Raw genomic sequence first — 24,264 nt, forward strand, 5'->3', positions numbered from 1 at the left:
CCAAGGTAACTAGCTAGCTTATAATCCTGGAAGTGTGCATCAGGAAAACCCAAGCCGCCACCGCAGCTAAAAAACACGTAGGGGAAACACTGTACTACGTACCATGTAGTGTTAAAGGGCTAGCCGCATGGGAGAATGACGGCTGGTTAGGCGAACTAGTCCTAGTGACATGAAGCCTGTTAAGAGATGACATATGTACATACATGCAGAATGTCTGGGTCCATTTATTAATGCATGCCAGTTCAAGTACAACCCTCCCTGTGTGTTCAGGAGATCACCATATGCATATAGGGGGGAAGGGAGGGGCGGGGGGGGGGGGGACTGAATTTGTAAGAATTTGTCTGAGGAAACAGTTCCCTGTTCCATGCCCTTCCTGCCCATTTCTAACCCAGTGGTTCCAACAACCAAGAGCTCCCAGCTGCAGAGCATTTGGGCAGTGTGATGGTTTCCAAAAGCCCCCTAATCATCACAGACCATCTGGACAACAACTGGATCGGGATGTGCTGTAGTTGTAGTCAGTGTGTTGTTGACTGGTAGAGGGAGATCAGAGGATTCAGAACCAGGCAGTGGCTAGGAGAGTGGCATACACCTGGAAACAAGTTGGCAGACCTATCGAGAAACATTCAAAATCATACACACAAAAAGACAATTAAAAAAATGTTTTAAAAAAAATGGAGATCTACAAATGTCTCCTACATCAGACAGAAACATAGCGAATACTGAAAGCATCCATGGTAATCAGAAGAAAAATACACCAGCTACAGCTTCCAATACCCAACACCTCTCCTTATCAGTCTTTCCCTTGATTCAACCTGGCCAGCATAAGACACACTCTACACACATACATACACACACAGATACTGTACATACACACATACACACACACACACACACACACACACACACACACACACACACACACACACACACACACACACACACACACACACACACACACACACACACACACACACACACACACACAAAATCAAAAAAACAAACCACCAACCAGCTGAAATTCCAATACTAACCAACTGTCCGTTGATCTGGCCAGCGCACAATCACCATGAGAAGGATGGTTCTAGACTCTAGGCCAGTGGATCTCAGTCCTGGTCCTGGCCTTAGCACTACACACCTAATTTAAAATCAGCTGTGTATATCTAGGACAAAAACAAAAATGTGCACCCCTTTGGGTCCCCAGGACCAGGATTGAGAACCACTGCACTAGGGCTCAGACATAGCAGATTACCAGGCTGATTATATAACGGGAAGTTCAGCTCAACAGCTCTACTGAAACAAATCACCCCCAAGACTGCACCACTATCTAGGTCTATATACTGAACCCCTATCTAGGTCTATATACTGAACCCCTATCTAGGTCTATATACTGAACCCCTATCTAGGTCTATATACTGAACCCCTATCTAGGTCTATATACTGAACCCCTATCTAGGTCTATATACTGAACCCCTATCTAGGTCTATATACTGAACCCCTATCTAGGTCTATATACTGAACCCCTATCTAGGTCTATATACTGAACCCTGGAGGATGAACATTCAGAATACATTCTGTGCATCTTTCCTGAGAACGTACTCAAAAAGTATCTTGGATTAGGATCTGGGGCCAAATGTACCAAGCCTCTCAGAGTGGGAGTGCTGATTTAACATCAGTTTTACTTTTATATCGTAATGAAAAGCATTACATGGACAGGAGGGACCTGATCGTAGATCAGCATTCCAACCCTGAGAAGCTTGTTACATATGGTCCCAGCGGGACGCTCCATATAATCAGAATCAGTATGATCTAAAGCCAAAACTGAGACTCTTTGTGAGTATGGGTTTTGATCAAATAATTATTTGCTGGGTGTTTATACTAGTCCTATTTCACACTGTACAAATGTGTGAATTGGAAATGTTTTTTGTTTTTTTGTTGTTGCATATCCCAAGTCCCAGAGACACCCTCAGAGAGCTGGGTCACCATTGTCCAGCGCATATCGGCTGATTTTTAACCTTATCGGCTCAGGGATTCAAAATAGTGACCTTTCGGTTACTCGCCCAACACTCTAACCGCTAGGCTACCTTCTCACACAGGCCACGCACACACACAGGCTTACGTCGCTCTCCCACACACACACACACACACACACACACACACACACACACACACACACACACACACACACACACACACACACACACACACACACACACACACACACACACACACACACACTTCAGTGGTTGCCAGATGGCTGTGACCCCACAGAGACTGAAAAGCATGAGAGAGCAGGGGGTGTGGTTTGAATGAGCAGCTCAAAGCTCACTGATTGACTGTATCCTGAAGCCCAGGCCGTCAGCAATAGCATCCAAACTCAAAGCCAAAGGAAAGAGAGTTTTGATGAGATTAAAGCAGAGAAGCAGAGAAAAACAGAGATGACCAGGAACAACAGAGCCAGATCCAATAGTACTACTTCCCCTTTCCTGAGTTGTGTGTTCATCAGCAGCAACAACGGTTCGTCGGCAGCAACAACGGTCCGTCAGGAACAACAGTCCGTCAGGAACAACAGTTTGTAAGGAATTGCTCCCTGCCGAGGACAGCGTAAACACTCCCTCAGTCCTTTGCAGTCAGTGCCGTTTGAATACAGCAATCGTCATAACTCCCTTGTGTGCATGCGTGTGCTTTTAAAGCTGAAATCCTTAATGGTGAAACTGCCACGTCCGTTGGAATTTTACAACAACAAAGCACTTAGTGCAAACAACAAACACTGTATTTCCTCCCCCAAGACATCATTGCAATTGCACTCCCTGTGGCTTTGGATCAAGGCATCTGGTAAGTGTCATGTCATAGGGACAGACCTGGGCTACTTTACATCCCTGTGTGTGATGAATCCAGACATCCTCCCACCACTTCCTGCTCTCTCTGACGCCAGACAGGTAGAGCCAGCACAGGGCTCTGCTGCTACAGCTCAGACAGAAACAGAGAGTGACACACAAACCAATCCCCCTCCGCTGTTCCCCGGGCCGCCGAAGACGTGGATGTCAATTATGGCAGCCCCCCCCCCCCCCCCCCCCCGTACCTCTCTGATTCAGAGGGGTTGGGTTAAATGCAGAAGACACATTTCAGTTGAATTCATTCAGTTGGACAACTCACTAGGAATCCCCCTTTCCCTCAGACTGAAATGAGATCGGTGTCTGCCTGGCGACCCATTCATTCATTCCACAGGTCGTCTGTCTGCCAGCCAGACTGTCATCCCACTGCAGTCAGAGTTCCTGTGACTGGGGAATTCTCTTCAATTTATAGCTACTAGTGTCACTCATCAAAATGAAAACACAAATCCCCCTCCGCTCGGAGACTGCGACATTTTGCTCTTCGCCTCCGCTCTCCTCCTGCAGATCTCAGAAAAGCCTTGTTATGAGTAATACAGCAGCCATACAGAATAACTGCATCGTGGTAGTGATTAGAGGTCGACCGATTAATCGGAATGGCCGATTAATTCGTTCCGATTATACGTTTTTATAAGAATCGGTATTTTTGGACACCGATTTGCCGAATTTCTGGTCCAAAATTTTTGCACCTTGATTTAACTAGGCAAATCAGATTAAAAACACGTTCTTATTTACAATGACGGCCTAGGAACGGGGGTTAACTGCCTTGTTCAGGGGCAGAATGAGCGATTTTTACCTTGTCACCTCGGGGATTCGTTTTTGCAACCTTCCTGTTACTAGTCCAACGCTCTAACCACCTGCCTTACATTGCACTCCACGAGGCGCCTGCATGGCAGGCTGACTACCTGTTTCGCGAGGGCAGCAAGAAGCCAAGGTAAGTTGCTAGCTAGCATTAAACTTATCTTAGAAAAAACTATCAATCTTAACATAATCACTAGTTAACTACACATGGTTGATGATATTACTAGGTTAACTAGCTTGTCCTGCATTGCATATAATCGATGCGGTGCCTGTTAATTTCTCATCGAATCACAGCCTACTTCGACAAACGGGTAATGATTTAACAAGTGCATTTGTGAAAAAAGCACTGTCATTGCACCAATGTACCTAACCATAAACATCAATGCCTTTCTTTAAAATCAATACACAAGTATATATTTTTAAACCTGCATATTTAGTTAATATTGCCTGCTAACGTGAATTTCTTATAACTAGGGATGTGACGTTGTGTTACTTCTCTTGCGTTCCGTGCAAGTCAGGGTATATACAGCAGTTTGGGCCGCCTGGCTCATTGCGAACTGTGTGAAGTCCATTTATTCCTAACAAAGGCCGTAATTAATTTGCCAGAATTGTACATAATTATGACATAACATTGAAGGTTGTGCAATGTAACAGGAATATTTAGACTTAGGGATGCCACCCGTTAGATAAAATATGGAACGGTTCCGTATTTCACTGAAAGAAAAAAAACGTTTTGCTTTCGAAATGATCGTTTCCGGATTCGACCATATTAATGACCAAATGCTCGTATTTCTGTGTGTTATAATTAAGACTATGATTTGATATTTGATAGAGCAGTCTGACTGAGCGATGGTAGACAGCAGCAGGCTCGTAAGCATTCATTCAAACAGCACCTTCGTGCGTTTGCCAGCAGCTCTTCGCAATTCTTCAAGCATTGTGCTGTTTATGACTTCAACCCCCGAGATTAGGCTGGTGTAACCGATGTGAAATGGCTCGCTAGTTAGCGGGGTGCGCGCTAATAGCGTTTCAAACGTCACTCGCTCTGAGACTTGGGAGTGGATGGGGAACAACAATCCATAGTTACATATCGGGATATTATTTTTGATGATATATCTTATAGTTTTGACAATATCTCAATAATATTCGAGGGTGGCTGTTGTCGATGTGTTCCTGGTTCGAGCCCAGGTAGGAGCGAGGAGAGGGACGGAAGCTATACTGTTACACTGGCAATACTAAAGTGCCTATAAGAACATCCAATAGACAAAGGTATATGAAATACAAATCGTATAGAGAGAAATAGTCCTATAATTCCTATAATAACTACAACCTAAAACTTCTTACCTGGGAATATTGAAGACTCATGTTAAAAGGAACCACCAGCTTTCATATGTTCTCATGTTCTGAGCAAGGAACTTAAACATTAGCTTTTTTACATGGCACATATTGCACTTTTACTTTCTTCTCCAACACTTTGTTTTTGCATTATTTAAACCAAATTGAACATGTTTCATTATTTATTTGAGGCTAAATTGATAGCATTTATGTATTATATTATTATATTAAGTTCAAATAAGTGTTCATTCAGTATTGTTGTAATTGTCATTATTACAAATAAATAAATCAGCCGATTAAACAGTATCGGCATTTTTTGGTCCTCCAATAATCGGTATCGGCGTTGAAAAATCATAATCGGTCGACCTCTAGTAGTGATGACGACTGGGGTGTTCAGATTTGCCTCTCCAATACACACTATGCTTACCTCCAATCAGGAACTATATTCTGAAATGACAGTAGGCCTAACACTTAAACATCTAAATGACAAAGGTCAAAATAATTAGTAGTGATGGGGCAAAATAAATAAAAAAATCCATAGTTACATATCGGGATTTTTGATGATATATCTTATTGTTTTGACAATATCGCAATATTATTTTCATGCTAGGTGGCTGTACCTGCACCAAAACTCCAGTATTTTTCCTTCATAGCTTGTTCTCCATCTTCTTTTTAACCTCTTACATCTAGACGTTCCGCTAGCGGAACACCTGCTCCAATATCCATGATAGGCGTGGCGCGAATTACAAATTCCTCAAAATACAAAAACTTCAATTTTTCAAACATATGACTATTTCACAGCATTTTAAAGACAAGACTCTCCTTTATCTAACCACACTGTCCGATTTCAAAAAGGCTTTACAGCGGAAAGCAAAACATTAGATTATGTCAGCAGAGTACCCAGCCAGAAATAATCAGACACCCATTTTTCAAGCTAGCATATAATGTCACAAAAACCCAGAAGACAGCTAAATGCAGCACTAACCTTTGATGATCTTCATCAGATGACACACCTAGGACATTATGTTATACAATACATGCATGTTTTGTTCAATCAAGTTCATATTTATATCAAAAAACAGCTTTTTACATTAGCATGTGACGTTCAGAACTAGCATACCCCCCGCAAACTTCCGGGGAATTTACTAACAATTTACTAAATTACCCACGATAAACGTTAACAAAAAGCATAACAATTATTTTAAGAATTATAGATACAGAACTCCTCTATGCACTCGATATGTCCGATTTTAAAATAGCTTTTTGGTGAAAGCACATTTTGCAATATTCTAAGTACATAGCCCAGCCATCACGGGCTAGCTATTTAGACACCGGCAAGTTTAGCCTTCACCAAAATCAGATTTACTAAATAAAAGTTTGATTACCTTTTGTTGTCTTCGTCAGAATGCACTCCCAGGACTGCTACTTCAATAACAAATGTTGGTTTGGTCCAAAATAATCCATCGTTATATCCGAATAGCGGCGTTTTGTTCAGACACTATCCGAAATGGTAAATCAGGGTCGCGCGCATGGCACAATTCGTGACAAAAAAATTCTAAATATTCCATTACCGTACTTCGAAGCATGTCAACCGCTGTTTAAAATCAATTTTTATGCAATTTATCTCGTAAAAAAGCGATAATATTCCGACCGGGAATCTCCTTTTCGGCAAACAGAAAAATCACAAAGACGGGGGCGGCCAGGGCACGCGCCTAAGCCCACAGTCCCTTGATCGGCCACTTGAGAAAGGCGATAATGTGTTTCAGCCTGGGGCTGGGATGACGACATTCTGTTTTTTCCCGGGCTCTGAGCGCCCATGGAAGACGTAGGAAGTGTCACGTTAGAGCAGAGATCCTTTGTAAAAGATAGAGATGGCAAAGAAGTTCAAGAAATGGTCAGACAGGCCACTTCCTGTAAAGGAATCTCTCAGGTTTTGACCTGCCATTTGAGTTCTGTTATACTCACAGACACCATTCAAACAGTTTTAGAAACTTTGGAGTGTTTTCTATCCAAAGCCAATAATTACATGCATATTCTAGTTACTGGGCTAGGAGTAGACCAGATTAATCCAGCCGTGAAAATACTGCCCCTAGCCATAACAGGTTAAATAGGGAGACAATTTGTTTTCAGCACATTTATTTCCATGACTGATTAAAACTCGTTGTTTTCTCATGGCTCTGTCTTGTCCCTCTGCAACAGACATATGGTGAGCAATGTGTTTGGAACATCGAATCGCAATAAAAATCACAGTATCGAATCACAATACATATAGAATAATAGTATCTTGATAATAATAAGTATCGTGATATCATATCGTGAGGCCCCTGGCAATTCCCAGCCCTAACGATTAGTAGATTGAACATGAGAAATACACTATTGTCATTGCTATCAGAACCACATTCCTTAGCTGCAGCAGCAGTGAGCAGCACAAAAGGTTTTAATCACAATCCAAGGAGTCAGTGAGCAGTAGTCTCATCCTAATACATTATCAATACAACGACCAGCACTACAAAGTCATCAAAACTTAATTATCCACAAGCAGCAGTCGGAGAAAGAAATATTGATCCATTTAACAGAGGTCAAATTACAAATATCAAGAGCCCTACTTGAAGGGACACGTCACAAATGGCTGCATAGTCCTTATGTAGTGCATTACTTAGAGCAGGTCCCGTGGTGTAAGAATTAGGGTGCTGTTTGGAACACAAGTGTACAGTCAGTGAGTGGGATTTCAAAGCACAGCTGGAGCTTGAGACACTAAACATGACTATAGATCCACTGGGGAGACTTTAGTCAATACTGGCCAGATTTCAGTCGACGTGCTCTGTTCTGTGGGATGAGTGAATAATGCAGCAGTGAAAATGAAGCTACATTAATGAATGGTGGTTTGAATGGTTGTGGACTGGGGTGGCGGTGGTGTAGACGAGTCAAATATTTATTATGCTTCATATTTACTTTACAGGGAAGCTATGTACTACACTTATACCCTCAAAAGAACGTTAGTAGGTCTCTAATGTCATTTCAAAGCGCCAGAGACAGTCGACACCAGAGAGAGGAAGGAGAGAGAGAGAGAGAAAGAGAGAGCGAGAGAGAGGGAAAGAGAGCGAGAGAGAGGGAAAGAGAGCGAGAGAGAGGAAGGGAAAGAGCGAGAGAGAAAGGGAAAGAGCGAGAGAGAGGAAGGGAAAGAGCGAGAGAGAGAGGAAGGGAAAGAGCGAGAGAGAGAGGAAGGGAAAGAGAGAGAGAGAGGAAGGGAAAGAGAGAGAGAGAGGAAGGAAGGGAAAGAGAGAGAGAGAGAGAGAGAGGAAGGGAAAGAGAGAGAGAGAGAGAGGAAAGGAAAGAGAGAGAGAGAGAGAGGAAGGGAAAGAGAGAGTGAGAGAGAGAGCAAGAGAGAGAGAGGAAGGGAAAGAGCAAGCGAGAGAGGAAGGGAAAGAGAGGGAGGGAGGAAGGGTAAGAGAGAGAGAGGAAGAGAGGAAAGAGAGAGAGAGGGGAAAGAGCGAGAGAGAGAGAGAGAGAGAGAGAAAGAGGAAGGGAAAGAGAGAAAGAGAGAGAGAGAGTGGAAGAGAGAGAGAGAGAGAGGAAGGGAAAGAGAGAGGAAGAGAGGGAAAGAGAGAGGAAGGGAAAGAGAGAAAGAGAGAGAGAGAAAGAGCAAGAGAAAGAGAGAGGAAGGAAAGAAAGAAAGAGAGGGAAAGAGAGAAAGAGAGGGAAAGAGAGAAAGAGAGAGAGCGAGGAAAGGAAATAGAGAGAGAGAGAGAGAGAGAGAGGGAAAGAGAGAGAGAGAGAGAGAGAGACAGACACAGAAAGAGGGTGAGGGAGAGTTTGACAGTTTAATTAGGGTCATAATTCATCCCCATAACATCATTAAAACCTTTTACATGCACAATACACACACATTTACATATTAGTAATTTTACAGACACTCTTATCCAGAGAGACTTACAGGAGCAATTAGGGTTAAGTGCCTTGCTCAAAGTAACACAGATTTTTCACCTAGTCGGCTTTGGGATTGAAACCAGCGACTTTTCGGTTACTGGCACAAAGCTCTTGACCGCTAGGCTACCTGCCACACACGACACACACACACACACACACACACACACACACACACACACACACACACACACACACACACACACACACACACACACACACACACACACACACACACCACACACAGTGAAAGAAAAGGCTAGTCAGAATGCTGCTAGGAAGGGCATTCTGCTGACAGGCCAGAGAGAAAAGCAGTGCAGAGATAACAGTCACAGACTGTCTGCATCTGCATCCAAAGTGACACCCTATTCACAACATAGTGTACTACATTTGACCAGAGCCTATGGTGTCTAGTGCACTATATAGGGAACAAGGTGCAGTTGAGACACACCCACAGTCTTACCCTATCAGTCCCGAGACCCCAGAAAAAAATGTGTCTTTTCATTTATCTGACTTTCATTTATCTGCATGTCCAGCCTTTATATTGAGCCTCACAATGAAGTGTTTTTACAATGTTCTTTAAAGGACAACCAGGGCTACAAGTAGAACACAAAACTATTGGACATAAAACTGTTGCATTCATGAGTTTTACTGACAAATGGCAATAAAAAATAAGGTCCACCAAAACAATAACTTGATAAAAATGTATATGAAATGCTGTAATAAGTACAGAAATGGTTTGCTCAGTGGGAAATGAATATCCAACTAGTCAGTGACGACTGTGTGGCGTTTGGAGTTTGTGACAGCAACCATGTGAGCTTATTACAGTATTATAGACACTATGTCCTGGGATTTACTATGGTCTATGTAGAATAACCCCTTACAGTATTATAGACACTATGTCCTGGGATTTACTATGTAGAATAACCCCTTACAGTATTATAGACACTATGTCCTGGATTTACTATAGTCTATGTAGAATAACCCCTTACAGTATTATAGACACTATGTCCTGGGATTTACTATGATCTATGTAGAAGAACCCCTTACAGTATTATAGACACTATGTCCTGGGATTTACTATGTAGAAGAACCCCTTACAGTATTATAGACACTATGTCCTGGGATTTACTATGGTCTATGTAGAAGAACCCCTTACAGTATTATAGACACTATGACCTGGGATTTACTATGATCTATGTAGAAGAACCCCTTACAGTATTATAGACACTATGTCCTGGGATTTACTATGGTCTTCTATGTAGAAGAACCCCTTACAGTATTATAGACACTATGTCCTGGGATTTACTATGTAGAATAACCCCTTACAGTATTATAGACACTATGTCCTGGGATTTACTATGGTCTATGTAGAATAACCCTTACAGTATTATAGACACTATGTCCTGGGATTTACTAGTAGAAGAACCCCTTACAGTATTATAGACACTATGTCCTGGGATTTACTATGGTCTATGTAGAATAACCCCTTACAGTATTATAGACACTATGTCCTGGGATTTACTATGGTCTATGTAGAAGGACCCCTTACCTTCTACCGACTCTTGTGTAGCTTGGGAGGTCATAGAGCAACACATGTTACATGTACGTGTGAGAGTCTCAGCTTTTATAATCGTTTGTCCAAATCGCACCGGCGTCGCGTGAGACTCATTGGGTTCATTTACCAGCACGCGATGCTGCCTGTGGAGAGACAAGCTCTCTCTATTTTTCTGTAGTTGTATTTGTTCAAACTGATTGGTTTAACAATTAGGTCATGTTTCACTGACCTCTTGATTGGCTGAGGGAAACAGGACATACATAAGCACAGTCCCGCCCATAAAACAGGAAATGTCCATTGATATGGTTACTTCAGTGCACCTGTCCTCTTGACATCAATTGATTAGAAAGACTATTCTTTCTAAGTGACCCGACAAACTTGTCACCAACAACACAGTAGTAAAGTAGTAATAAAATCTCTACTTGAATGACGTTTCTACACGTAGCCTACCAAAATCAACACGTTTCTAGTTCACTCATTTACAGATCCTCATTCATTCATGACCTCATTTAACTGGCAGCAGTTGACTAGGCTCTCTCTCTCTCTCTCTCTCTCTCTCTCTCTCTCTCTCTCTCTCTCTCTCTCTCTCTCTCTCTCTCTCTCTCTCTCTCTCTCTCTCTCTCTCTCTCTCTCTCTCTCTCTCTCTCTCTCTCTCTCTCTCTCTCTCTCTCTCTCTCTCTCTCTCTCTCTCTCCTCTCTCTCTCTCTCTCTCTCTCTCTCCTCTCTCTCTCTCTCTCTCTCTCTCTCTCTCTCTCTCTCTCTCCTCTCTCTCTCTCTCTCTCTCTCTCTCTCTCTCTCTCTCTCTCTCTCTCTCTCTCAACTAAAAAGGGTTTCAGACCGTGTTGGACACTCTGCCGCCCGCAAATTACCCAGAAACTAGTCGTTGGCACTATTACACAGACACACACACACAAAGTCCACCCACTACAGACAGACAAGGTGATTGGATTAACATCTACAGTGACCTTCACTCATTCAGAGCCCCACAAAGTATAAACTAATCAAATCTACCTCCCTCCTCCCAGGCAGTGCCCTCCCCTTTATCAAAACACACTCACACAAAAGAGACTCCACACAATCTCACCCACCGTCCGTCCGTCCAACCGGCTGTGCACACACACACACACACACACACCAACAAAGAAGAGAACGCTAAGTCAGCACAAACTGAGACCTGACAGTTACAGCCGAGCCATACAGCACCTCGTCTCATTTCAGCAAGTGTACCAGGAGTAACAGAGATCTCTAAACTTAGTGAATCTAACAGCGAGGAGGAAGAACTGCGCTGTTTGAGGGGTGGGGGGGGGGCGGGGCTGGGCTTGGTGTGTGGGGAAGCAGATGCAAGAGGAGAGCGGGAAAGACGAACAAACGGAGTGAACTATAAAAAAGGCATTTCAAAATATTGCATGCGATATAGATCTCTTACGATATGAATATTGCACGTGTCATTTTGTGATTTAGATGTGATTTAGAAGTGAATTAGATCAGCCCCAAGGTGATTTAGATGTGAATTAGATCAGCCCCAAGGTGATTTAGATCTGAATTAGATCAGCCCCAAGGTGATTTAGATGTGAATTAGATCAGCCCCAAGGTGATTTAGATCAGCCCCAAGGTGATTTAGATCAGCCCCAAGGTGATTTAGATCAGCCCCAAGGTGATTTAGATGTGAATTAGATCAGCCCTGGGTGATTTAGATGTGAATTAGATCAGCCCCAAGGTGATTTAGATGTGAATTAGATCCGCCCCAAGGTGATTTAGATCAGCCACAAGGTGATTTAGATGTGAATTAGATCCGCCCCAAGGTGATTTAGATCAGCCACAAGGTGATTTAGATGTGAATTAGATCCGCCCCAAGGTGATTTAGATGTGAATTAGATCCGCCCCAAGGTGATTTAGATCAGCCACAAGGTGATTTAGGATGTGAATTAGATCCGCCCCAAGGTGATTTAGATGTGAATTAGATCAGCCCTAGGTGATTTAGATGTGAATTAGATCCGCCCCCAAGGTGATTTAGATGTGAATTAGATCCGCCCCAAGGTGATTTAGATGTGAATTAGATCAGCCCTAGGTGATTTAGATGTGAATTAGATCCGCCCCAAGGTGATTTAGATGTGAATTAGATCCGCCCCAAGGTGATTTAGATGTGAATTAGATCAGCCCTAGGTGATTTAGATGTGAATTAGATCAGCCCTAGGTGATTTAGATGTGAATTAGATCCGCCCCAAGGTGATTTAGATGTGAATTAGATCAGCCCTGGGTGATTTAGATGTGAATTAGATCAGCCCCAAGGTGATTTAGATGTGAATTAGATCAGCCCTGGGTGATTTAGATGTGAATTAGATCAGCCCCAAGGTGATTTAGATGTGAATTAGATCAGCCCTGGGTCAGATGCGTTCAGTTTGGGTTACTTTCCTCTTGCTCGTTTTCTCTTCCCTCAACATACTTTTCTCTCAGCCAATGTGTAATAGCCTGAAGACTTACTGTCTGGCGTACTTCCATTATTCACATTTGGTCTTGTTTATAAACACGTTATATAAAAGGACAAGTATTCATTCAAATCAAATGCTTCGTTAACTACAGGTGTAGACTGTGGGGGTGCTTGCTGGTGACACTGTCTGTGATTTGTTTAGAATTCAAGGCACACTTAACAACATGGCTACCGCAGCATTCTGCAGGGATACTCCATCCCATCTGGTTTGCGCTTAGTGGGACTATCGTTTGTTTTACAACAGGACAATGACCCAACACACCTCCAGGCTGTGTAAAGGCTATTTGACCAAGGAGAGTGATGGAATGCTGCATCAGATGACCTGGCCTCCACAATCACCTGACCTCTAACCAATTGAGATGGTTTGGGATGAGTTGGACCTCAGAGTGAAGGAAAAGCAGCCAACAAGTGCTCAGCATATGTGGGAACTCCTTCAAGACTGTTGGGAAAAGCATTCCAGGCAAAGCTGTGTGAGAGAATGCCAAGTGTGTGCAAAGCTGTCATCAAGGCAAAGGGTGGCTACTTTGAAGAATCTCAAATATAAAATATATTTTGATTTTTTTTAACAGTTTGGTGTTTTTGTTACTATATGATTCCATATTTGTTATTTCATGGTTTTGATGTCATCACTATTATTCTACAATGTAGAAAATAGTACAAAATGTAAGAAAAACCTTTGAATGAGTAGGCGTATCCAAACGTTTGACTGGTACTGTATATTATTTATGTCCTTGTCGACCACAACTCAAAGAAACATATGATATTACAGTTCTTTAGGTCCGGTTGATAGGATAGTCTCGAACGGAGCTTGTCCAGTTTATTCTCCAGTGATTGTACATTCTCCAATAGAATGGAGAGTAGAGGCAGTTTATTAACTCAACGACGTAGTCTCGTCAGGGAGCCCACTCGTTTGCAAAGTCTCTTCCTCTATCGAGTCCCAGGGATTAGGGCCTGGTCCGGATATGAGCAGAACATCCACAGCTGCCGACTCATTGAAGTAAAAAAATCTTCATCCAAATCAAGGTTAGTGATCGCTATACTGATGTCCAGAAGCTGTTTTCGGTCATAGGAAATGATGACGGAAATGTTATGTAATTTTTTATTCATTTTTGAAACACACAAAATAGCAGAATTGGTCAGGAGCTTGTAAGGACAGCAGCTATCCACTGGAGCGCCATCATTCTCTCTGCATTTTCTGTGTACGTAAACAATATTTATCTACGAAAGTAGACTACAATCTCACCACATAAGTAGCCATGTTAGGAGTTTTGCCACAAACAGACTTCAATTAATGAGACACACATCCTTCTGTTTTACACTAGTTGGTTAGCCTAGTAGTCTATGCTGGAAATATCAAATAACTGCCTTTCTGTTCTAACGCTGCCTCCTCCTCTGGCAGCCTTCCATTTGCATTGTGTGTAATTCATGAGGAAATACAAGACAGTAGAGAACGGCTGAAGTATTGGATGTGAGAAAACAACATTCCATTCCTTTTTTTTCCCTGGTTCTCCTTTTTTAAATCTCTTATCTAGAAGCATCCATGTATTCTGGAAGGTTGGTTAGAGTAGTAGTAGTGTTAGGGTACTGCGATTCATAGCTCACACAAGCAGGGAGTGACCCAAATAAGCTCAGTCTTCTATCTCCAAGACATCTCCCTTGGAAAGACAGTGAAACAATAGTGTATACTGTCTCCTTTGTAACAAACTCTGTACAATGAATCAGTGCAGTATACAATGATAATCTCTGATTCTGTATGAGACTGCCATGGAGCAGGAGGAAAGGGAAGCAAAAAACACACACACACACACAGCACAACGAAAGGAGCACAGGTCAAAGAGGGAAGAAACATTACATGTGAAAGATGACTGTGCTTATGACCATGTAGGCATATTTCTGACTATCAGAACGCCACAGAGCAGGACCTCCTGAGTGGTGCAGTGATCTAAGGCATAGCATCGCAGTGCTTGAGGCATCACTACAGACCCGGGTTCGAACCAAGGCTGTGTCACAGCCGGCCGTGACCGGGAGACCCATGAAGTGGTGCACAATTGGCCCAGCGTCGTCCGGGTTAGGGAGGGTTTGGCTAGCCGGGATTTCTTTGTCCCATCGCACTCTAGCGACTCCTTGTGGTGGGCCGGGCACCTGCAAGCTGACCCTGATCGCCAGCTGGAAGGTGTTTCCTCCGACACATTGGTGCCGCTGGCTTCCGGGTTAAGCGATCAGTGTGTCAAGAAGCAGTGCAGCTTAGCAGGGTCGTGGCTCTCGACCTTCACCTCTCCCGAGTCAGTAGGGAAGTTGCAGCGATGGGACAAGACTGTAACTACCAATTGGATATCACAAAATTGGGGAGAAAAAGGGGTAAAAGTACAAAAATATTTTTAAAAGAATGCCACGGAGCAAGCGCACAAGAACACAGGGGGAGGAGGAACGCCATTACATTATGTCAAATATGATGCTGGAGAAGACATCACTGTCTTTGACCGCTCTGATTCCATATAAGGAAGCCATGAAGCAAGAGGAAGGGAACAAGATAGACACAGACTGTCATGAAACAAAAGGGAAGACGACAGGTCAGGGAGGGGAGAAAAATTCATTATGTGAAATATGATGCCGATAAGACATCGCTTTGACCTCTCTCAAGGTTAACCCTGGTCCTCACACCATCAGTGTAGTTCAATGGGATCCTATTTCACTCCAAAACACACAGGGCAACATGTCAAAGAAGAGAAAATCCTGTTTGTATGTCTTATTGGACAAGAGAGAGACATCCCCTACTGCATTCCCCTACTTACTCACAGTGACACATGAATACACACACGCGCACACAAACACACACACACACACACACACAATAAGATTCTGAGGAAAGGGGAGGATGTATGTCATTGCCTACTCAATACACCACTCATGAGTTGTGACATAGCCTAGATTGCAGGAATTTAGTGCACAAGGTTTAGACTATGACATCACTTATGACACCCTCAGTCATAACCAAGTGTCGTTATAAACACTTCCTAGTTCTTCTTGGAAGGGAAAACATGGCATGTGTTAAAGCTTAACATTGCTTTCCAACAGGGCACCATATGAATGAGAAATTGATTTGAAAGGAGACAAAATGCCATTTCCACAGCCCACCTGTCTATTTGTACAAAGACACACACACACACACACCTCAAAGAAGATGTAATAATTAACTTTGCTGATAAACCATGCAAATAAAAGAGTAAAGGTTCCCAGCTATGACAGAAGAGCCATTGATTCCCTATATGTTGTTCTTACAAGGTAAGGCAAGGCCTGGCCAGGTTAGGTTGGGATTTACCAGAGCCAAAGGCTATATGTTGTCCTTACAAGGCCTGGCCAGGTTAGGTTGGGATTTACCAGAGCCAAAGGCTATATGTTGTCCTTACAAGGCCTGGCCAGGTTAGGTTGGGATTTACCAGAGCCAAAGGCTATATGTTGTCCTTACAAGGCCTGGCCAGGTTAGGTTGGGATTTACCAGAGCTATAGGTATTGGCTCTGGGTGACATTTGGAGCAACACCTGAAAAGCAATGTGTTGAAATAAAGCATAAACAGAGGTTTGCTGATATAATGTGAGCATAACGAAACACATTTCATCCCAGCTTGGATAAGAAGGGAAAAGGTACTTAACTGAGGGAGATGTCGGCTGACGTTGGATTCTGACTGAGGGAGAGACAAAGCCCTAAAAAAAAAGTGGGCTAAAGCCTGTTCAGACAAAGGTCACAGACCCAACGTCTCACCACCTTGTCAGACAGTGACAGTGTGACTTGCTCTGAAGTGTGGGCAACCTTTACATCATAAACGTAGAATAAAGCAGACACTCGGGTGGTTATATGGGATACACTGCTTGTCCGTTGTTAATTCCAAGCGCAGCGTCAACTGAAGACCTGCTGAATGTGAAAGAGAGGAAGGCTGTGACTTGGAAATTCTGACTCACTTTATGAAGCACCGAGCCCCCTCGAATGAAAATCCCTCCTCCCATCCAGTCGGTAAATCTATAGGGAGAAACACACATAAACACACCAGATAAACAAAGAGGCACAACAGATGGAAAACACACACACACACACACATCATCATCACCCGAGTCACGGAGTGTAAGCAAATGAACTAACAAGATGCCAGCTGTCAAAATGCATGCCATGCTTTGTAGGGGTGCAGCTAACCCTTAAGCATGACTCTCAGTTCCATTAGATTACACACGACAGTCATTGGAGGAAGGCGTCTCCTGTACAGTGGTGTTTTCTTACGATCCCCGATGCTAGGTCTGAACATTAAAACCATAAGGATCTTTCATATATCAGCGAGAAATGATTTTCAAAAAACAAAATGTTAAATTGATACACATTTTTTTTTTATAGGGTTAGTTCTCCCACGGGGTCATATCGTCATGTTACAACGCGTGTTTGTAGAAGACAGACGGAAGACATTGCTAATTAGCTATTTAGCATGTGCTCCGAACACACCGAAGGCCGCCGGAAACGTGTTGTCACTGAAAAAATACGGTTGGCTGCAACTGTGGTAAAGCCGGTTAAAACTGTGTACAGTAAGTGTATACTTAGAATTTGAGAAATTATTTTTGATGTGATATGAAAGTAAAGTTTTTGTTGTTGTTTGTTTTTAAATCTTTCTAGAACCGTATCGCAATTGAGAATCGATTGAGATTAGGAGTATTTGGGGCTCTTTTGGCAGCCAGAGCCAGTCTACCTCAGAATATAAACATAGGAGAGTAAAGGTAAGAGTACATCTTGGGCTAAGGCGCAGTAAACAGCAAGCATGTTAGATCTGCAGTGACATTGGTCACAGAATCGAATGTGTTGCGCACTGTTGTACAGTAAATGGACCGCAACACCACGACTCCTACCTGAAACGTTATATATATATATATATAGATAGATGAGAGAGAGAGAGAGAGAGAGAGAGATGAGGAACTGTTGTCAATTCGAGAAGAAGAAGAAAAAAAATCGACGTCTCTAAACTGGTCGCTTGTTTATGGATCAGTAGCTAATATCAAAGATACTGGTAATTCAGCTAACGTTAGTTAATAACCTGCTGGCTAACTGTAAACTCACACAGCTAGCTACTGTAGCTAATTCTAAAATATATTGATAGGTGTAAGGTGTAGCCAAATCTCGAGGGAGGAAAGAAATATATATAAAAAGAAATATATATATATATTTATATATATATATATATATATATATATATATATATATATATATATATAAAAACAGTTGAGGCATAACTAAGCAATTTATATTTGACAAGTTTACCTTTCGTTACCTGAGATGGCTAGCTAGCTAGCTAACATAATGACGACTGTGATGCCAACTTCACAACGTTTAACGGCTGTGTTGGCAAGACAACTGAACGAGACCAAATCACACATTTCCACAGCACTCGAACCTAAACTCACATACATCAAAAATAACTAACCCATTTTATCTCTCTGGTTCTTATTTTGTTAGAAACAACAACAACATTGCTTGGTGGCATATGGACAGAAACTTGGTGACATCCTTTACCTGGAGTTTTCCTGTGGCCAGTTATCACTGCCTCTCCACTGACTGGATGCAACCAGGTTGTACTCTTTGCCTCTTCGCTGTTGGTGAGAAAGGGAAAAGGTGAAAACGTATCGCATTTGATGTGTATCCGAGTTAAAAAAATAAATAAAAAATTACAAATACACCCACGAATAATATCCAATAGATTATTACTTGATGAAGAAGACTCGTCCGTCCCGAGTGACCCCATAACTCCATGAAGAAGGGAGACAAGAGATCCACTGCGGGTGTAGATCCGCCGCCATGGCTGGCTGTAGCACGATTGAATCTCAGCGGCGGCGCGTCTCCGCTCTTTTGGAGCGCGTACACGGAAACCTTGGCAACGACGGAGTAGTGAGGGAAGAAAAAAAAAAAAAGGTGATCCTAACCTCTGGGGGGCGGCTATGGTCGGATTTCCTCTGGAGGGTGAATGAGCAGGCTATGGATGTAATATATATATATATAGTAACGACCCTGGGTTTATAAACGCGGATTTAGACTCTGCCGCTTACATTAAGATTTTAGTCATTTAGCAGAAGCTCTTATCCAGAGCGACTTACAGTAGTGAATGCATACATTTCATACGTTTTTTTTTCTTCCTTACTGGTCCCCCGTGGGAATCGAACCCACAACCCTGGCGTTGCAAATACCATGCTCTACCAACTGAGTCACACGGGACCACCGTTTATAAACCCAGGGTCGTTACAATATATATATAGATATATAGATATATCTATATATATCTTCTATTTGACAGTCATTAAAAAAAGTGATGTTGACTAATGAGCATGTGGGTTTGACTTTGCAAAGAACGTCAGGAACGCCTTTCCCATACTCTTATCCGCGCATATAGTCAAATTTGGTCCAGCCAGGGTCGGATTAAGAAATCATAGCCCCCAGCACACCCTAATTTTCTGTAAACAAATCCGTGCACGAAGATTCAATTCGATGCGTGGTCAATTTACTGTTAAAGAGAGAAAAAAAACGTTATAAAACCATAATAACGTTTGCAATGTGGCACAGGCTACAGTAGAGAACGGGTATTTTTAGGATTTTCACATATGGGGATTTTTTGTTTTAGTGTCCGAAGAAAATCTGCCTTTTAAAAACGCATTTCATGCAATTCTACCACATTTACATGACAGAAGACATTAGCTTCATCTTTTTTTACAACACAAATGACCGAGGTGAGTGGCTACTCTGACTGACAAACTGGGATCAATCTGGTCTTGATTCAAAATGTAGCTCAGACCAATGAAGCAACATGAGATATATATATATATCATAGGCTACAGTAGGCTACTAAATAACATTTCCAGTGGCACAGATAATTGTGGGGTACAGAGACAGGGCAGTCATTCAAAAATCATGTTAAACACTATTATTGCACACAGAGTGAGTCCATGCAACTTATTATGTCACTTGTTAAGCACCTTTCTACTCCTGAACTTATTTAGGCTTGCCATTAACAAAGGGGTTGAATACTTATTTCAGCTTATATATAAATATATATAATGTCAAAGTGGAATCATGTGTGTGTGTATATATATATATATATATATATATATATATATATATATATATATATATTATATATATATATATATATACACACATGATTCCACTTTGACATTATAGGGTATTGTCTGTATGCCAGTGACACAAAATCTCAATTGAATCCATTTTAAATTCAGGCTGTAACAAAACAAAATGTGTAAAATGTCAAGGGGGTGAATACTTTCTGAAGGCTCTGTATGTCTCTATATTATGCATGGGAAAACATGGGAACAGATTCCCAAAAAGTAAAATCACTTGGTGTTTATTTCCTGGTGTTTTACAGTCGATTATGTCCAACAAACAAAAAAAAACCTGGCCTGTGGCATCAATTCATCATTAGGTGAGTCAGTGTGCCGTAAGGTCCCTAAGTCGAGCAGTGAATTTTTAACACAGATTCAATCACAAAGACAAGGGAGATTTTCCAATGCCTTGCAAAGAACGGCAGGTATTTTTTTGTATTTTTACCCATCTAAAAATAAATAAAAAAAACATTGAATATTCCTTTGAGCATGATGAAGTTATTAATTACACTTTGGATGGTGTATCAATACACCCAGTCACTACAAAGATACAGGCATCCTTCCTAACTCAGTTGCTGGACAGGATGGAAACCCCTCAGGGATTTCACCATGAGGTCAGTGGTGGCTTTAGAACAGTTACAGAGTTTAAGGCTGTGATAGGAGAAAACTGAGGATGGATCAACAACATTGTAGTTACTCCACAATATTAACCTAATTGACAGAGTGAAAAGAAGGAAGCCTGTACAGAATACAAAATATTCCAAAATATGCATCCTGTTTGCAACAAATGTGGTAAAGCAGTTGTAATCAGGATAAAATGTTATGTTTGGGGCAAATCCAGTATAACACATTACTGAGTATCACTCTCCATATTTTCAAGCATAGTGGTGGATGCATCATGTTATGCATATGCTTGTAATCGTTAAGGACTGGGGAGTTTTTCAGGATTAAAACAGAAACGGAATGGAGCTAAGCAGAGGCAAATCCTAGAGGAAAACGTGGTTCAGCCTGCTTTCCACCAGATACAGGGAGATGAATTCACCCTTTCAGCAGGACAATAACCTAAAACACAAGGCCAAATCTACTCTGGATTTGCTTACCAAGAAGACAGTGAATATTCCTGAGTGTCCGAGTTACAGTTTTGACATAAATCTGCTTGAAAATATATGGCAAGACTTGAAAAGGACTGTCTAGCAATGATCAACAACCAATTTGACAGAGCTTGAAGAATTTTGAAAGAACAATGGTAAAATGTTGCACATATCCACGTGTGGAAATCTCTCTGCCAAAGGGTGCTTCTACAAAGTATTGACTCAGGGTGTGAATACTTATGTAAAGAAGATTTCTGTATTTAATGTTCCAAACATCTGCAACATTTCTCAAAACATGTTTTCACTTTGGTATTGTGTGTAGATGGGTGAGAAAAAAAGTCAATTTAATCCATTTTGAATTCAGGCTGTAACAACAAAATGTGGAATAAGTCGTATGGTATGAATACTTTCTGAAGGCACTGTATGTGATTTTATACAAATGGAAGCAAGGTTTGAAATGATTATGTTTTAGTCAAATATTATATACAGTATTTGTTTGGGTTTCTTGCAGTCAATTTGCATTCTTTATATTCCGGCCCCCTGACCATCCACTCAAGAGAAGAAGAAAAAATCGTCCCGCTGCTGAATCTATTTGATGATCCCTGCCATAGGCTACTCACGGTGATGGCCAATGTGCTCGTCGTGGCAATAGCTTAACTCAATAGCTTAACTCTACTTTGAAAAACAGTGTTGCTGTTAGTCAGCGGTGTAGTGGAGGGAATACGCCATACAGTGGCTTGCGAAAGTATTCACCCCCCCTTGGCTTTTTTCCTTTTTTGTTGCCTTACAACCTGGAATTAAAATAGATTTTTTGGGGGGGGTTTGTATAATTTTATTTACACAACATGCCTACCACTTTGAAGATGCAAAATATTTTTTTTAATTGTGAAACATACCAGAAAGAAGACAAAAAAAAAAACGGAATACTTGAGCGTGCATAAGTATTCACCGCCCCCCCTCCCCAATTCAATACTTTGTAGAGCCACCTTTTGCAGAAATTACAGCTGCAAGTCTCTTGGAGTATGTCTCTGTAAGCTTGGCACATCTAGCCACTGGGATTTTTGCCCATTCTTCAAGGCAAAACTGCTCCAGCTCCTTCAAGTTGGATGGGTTCTGCTGGTATACAGCAATCTTTAAGTCATACCACAGATTCTCAATTGGATTGAGGTCTGGGCTTTGACTAGGCCATTCCAAGACATTTAAATGTTTCCCCTTATACCACTCGAGTGTTGCTTTAGCAGTATGTTTAGGGTCATTGTCCTGCTGGAACGTGAACCTCCGTCCCAGTCTCAAATCTCTGGAAGACTGAAACAGATTTCCCACAAGGATTTCCCTGTATTTAGCGCCATCCATCATTTCTTCAATTCTGACCAGTTTCCCAGTCGCTGCCGATGAAAAACATCCCCACAGCATGATGCTGCCACCACCATGCTTCACTGTGGGGATGGTGTTCTCGGAGTGATGAGATGTGTTGGGTTTGCGCCAGACATAGTATTTTCCTTGATGGCCAAAAAGCTCAATTTTAGTCTCATTTGACCAGAGTACCTTCTTCCATATGTTTGGGGAGTCTCCCACATGCCTTTTGGCAAACACCAAACGTGTTTGCTTATTTTTTTCTTTAAGCAATGGCTTTTTTCTGGCTACTCTTCCATAAAGCCCAGCTCTGTGGAGTGTACGGCTTAAAGTGGTCCTATAGACAGATATTCCAATCTCTGTTGTGGAGCTTTGCAGCTCCTTCAGGGTTATCTTTGGTCTCTTTGTTGCCTCTCTGATTAATGCCCTCCTTGCCTGGTCCGTGAGTTTTTGGTGGGCGGCCCTCTCTTGGCAGGTTTGTTGTGGTGCCATATTCTTTCCCTTTTTTAATAATGGATTTAATGGTGCTCCGTGGGATGTTCAAAGTTTCGGTTATTTTTTTAATAAAAATTGCTGCCATTCTGATTTCCTATTACAATATAATAGGGTAAAATGATTCCAAATATGATCAAAATGACTTTGTAATGTTGTCTACCCACTAACTAAACCCCACAGATAATATGGGCAATAATTCTGATCATAAAATACTCTTAAGACCTTCATGGGGGTCATTTTGAGGTCATTTTGACCATAGTCCTGAGGTAATATTGTGGTCATTTTGACCATAGTCCTGAGGTAATATTGAGGCCATTTTGACCATAGTCCTGAGGTAATATTGTGGACTTTGTGATAGATTAATTAAAAACATGAGCTGGCGTACACCCAGAGAAAATTATTTTATGTAGAGGTGCTGACGAACGGTGAATAAACTATAAAAAGAAAGAAAAGACTTTGTGATAGAGCCACCAGCTGGGGCATGTCTAAAGAAGTATATTTGGTTATAGTGCCTTATCAGATTTGGCCATAACCTCCCACAGCCAACCAGCTGCATGGGGCCATATTGGACTAGATTCACTTGGGCATAACCTCCCACCGCCATCCAGCTGCATGGGGCCATTTTGGAATAGATTCACTTGGCCATTTCTCCATAAATAATTGGTAGATACACCCCAATGATAGCTTAAAATGTTTGAGGGGGTCTGGAAAACACAAACAAATGCTCGCAAGATGCCATATATGAAAACGTGTGCCAACTTACGTTTTTTGTAAATGTTTTTATAGCTAGTTTACATGTAAACCAATTAAATGGGTGTTGTGAATCGTGTCCAATACGGCCCCATGCAGCTGGTTGGCAGATTTACAAAATCCCTCAGAGGGGAGTAGCAAATTGCTGAACTTGATCAGCCAAGTTGATTTCCCCTGTTGACTCTCTCTTAATGCCACACACTTGTCACTAATTATCAAAACTGCCCTGATAGGCTCAATCACACCTTTAGTTTGTATTTAAATCCTGTCAAGCGTTTCCTACGTTTCTATACAGTTGTTAAGAGCAGGAAGCACCAGTGACTCGGTCTATAAAAAAAGTGGTCAGATGAAGCAGATGCTAAACTACAGGACTGTTTTGCTATCACAGACTGGAATATGTTCTGGGATTCCTCCGATGGCATTGAGGAGTACACCACATCAGTCA

General features: G+C 41.9%; 1 protein-coding gene and 1 long non-coding RNA gene across 12 annotated transcripts in view; one reads left to right on the forward strand and one right to left on the reverse strand.

Annotated features, from left to right (window-relative positions):
- LOC106561741 (pleckstrin homology domain-containing family A member 5) overlaps positions 1 to 18,822 on the reverse strand; it is a 260,488-nt gene extending 241,666 nt beyond the window's left edge. For all 11 annotated transcript variants that reach the window (XM_082957439.1, XM_082957433.1, XM_082957431.1 and 8 more), the window contains exons 1-3: positions 18,728 to 18,822; positions 18,536 to 18,612; positions 16,948 to 17,005 (exon numbers count right to left, since the gene is read on the reverse strand). In XM_082957439.1, coding sequence (XP_082813565.1) covers positions 16,948 to 17,005; positions 18,536 to 18,612; positions 18,728 to 18,819 — 227 coding nt within the window. In that variant the 5' untranslated portion in view covers positions 18,820 to 18,822. The remainder of the gene's footprint in view (positions 1 to 16,947; positions 17,006 to 18,535; positions 18,613 to 18,727) is intronic.
- On the forward strand, positions 17,014 to 18,913 carry LOC145858668 (uncharacterized). Its single transcript, XR_014379153.1, has 2 exons — positions 17,014 to 17,745; positions 18,479 to 18,913. It is a non-coding gene; the product is annotated as an uncharacterized LOC145858668 (long non-coding RNA).
- The last annotated feature ends 5,351 nt before the right edge of the window (positions 18,914 to 24,264 follow it).

The sequence above is a fragment of the Salmo salar genome, chromosome 10 (genome assembly GCF_965601325.2).
Source record: "Salmo salar chromosome 10, fSalSal1, whole genome shotgun sequence".
NCBI lineage: Eukaryota > Metazoa > Chordata > Actinopteri > Salmoniformes > Salmonidae > Salmo > Salmo salar.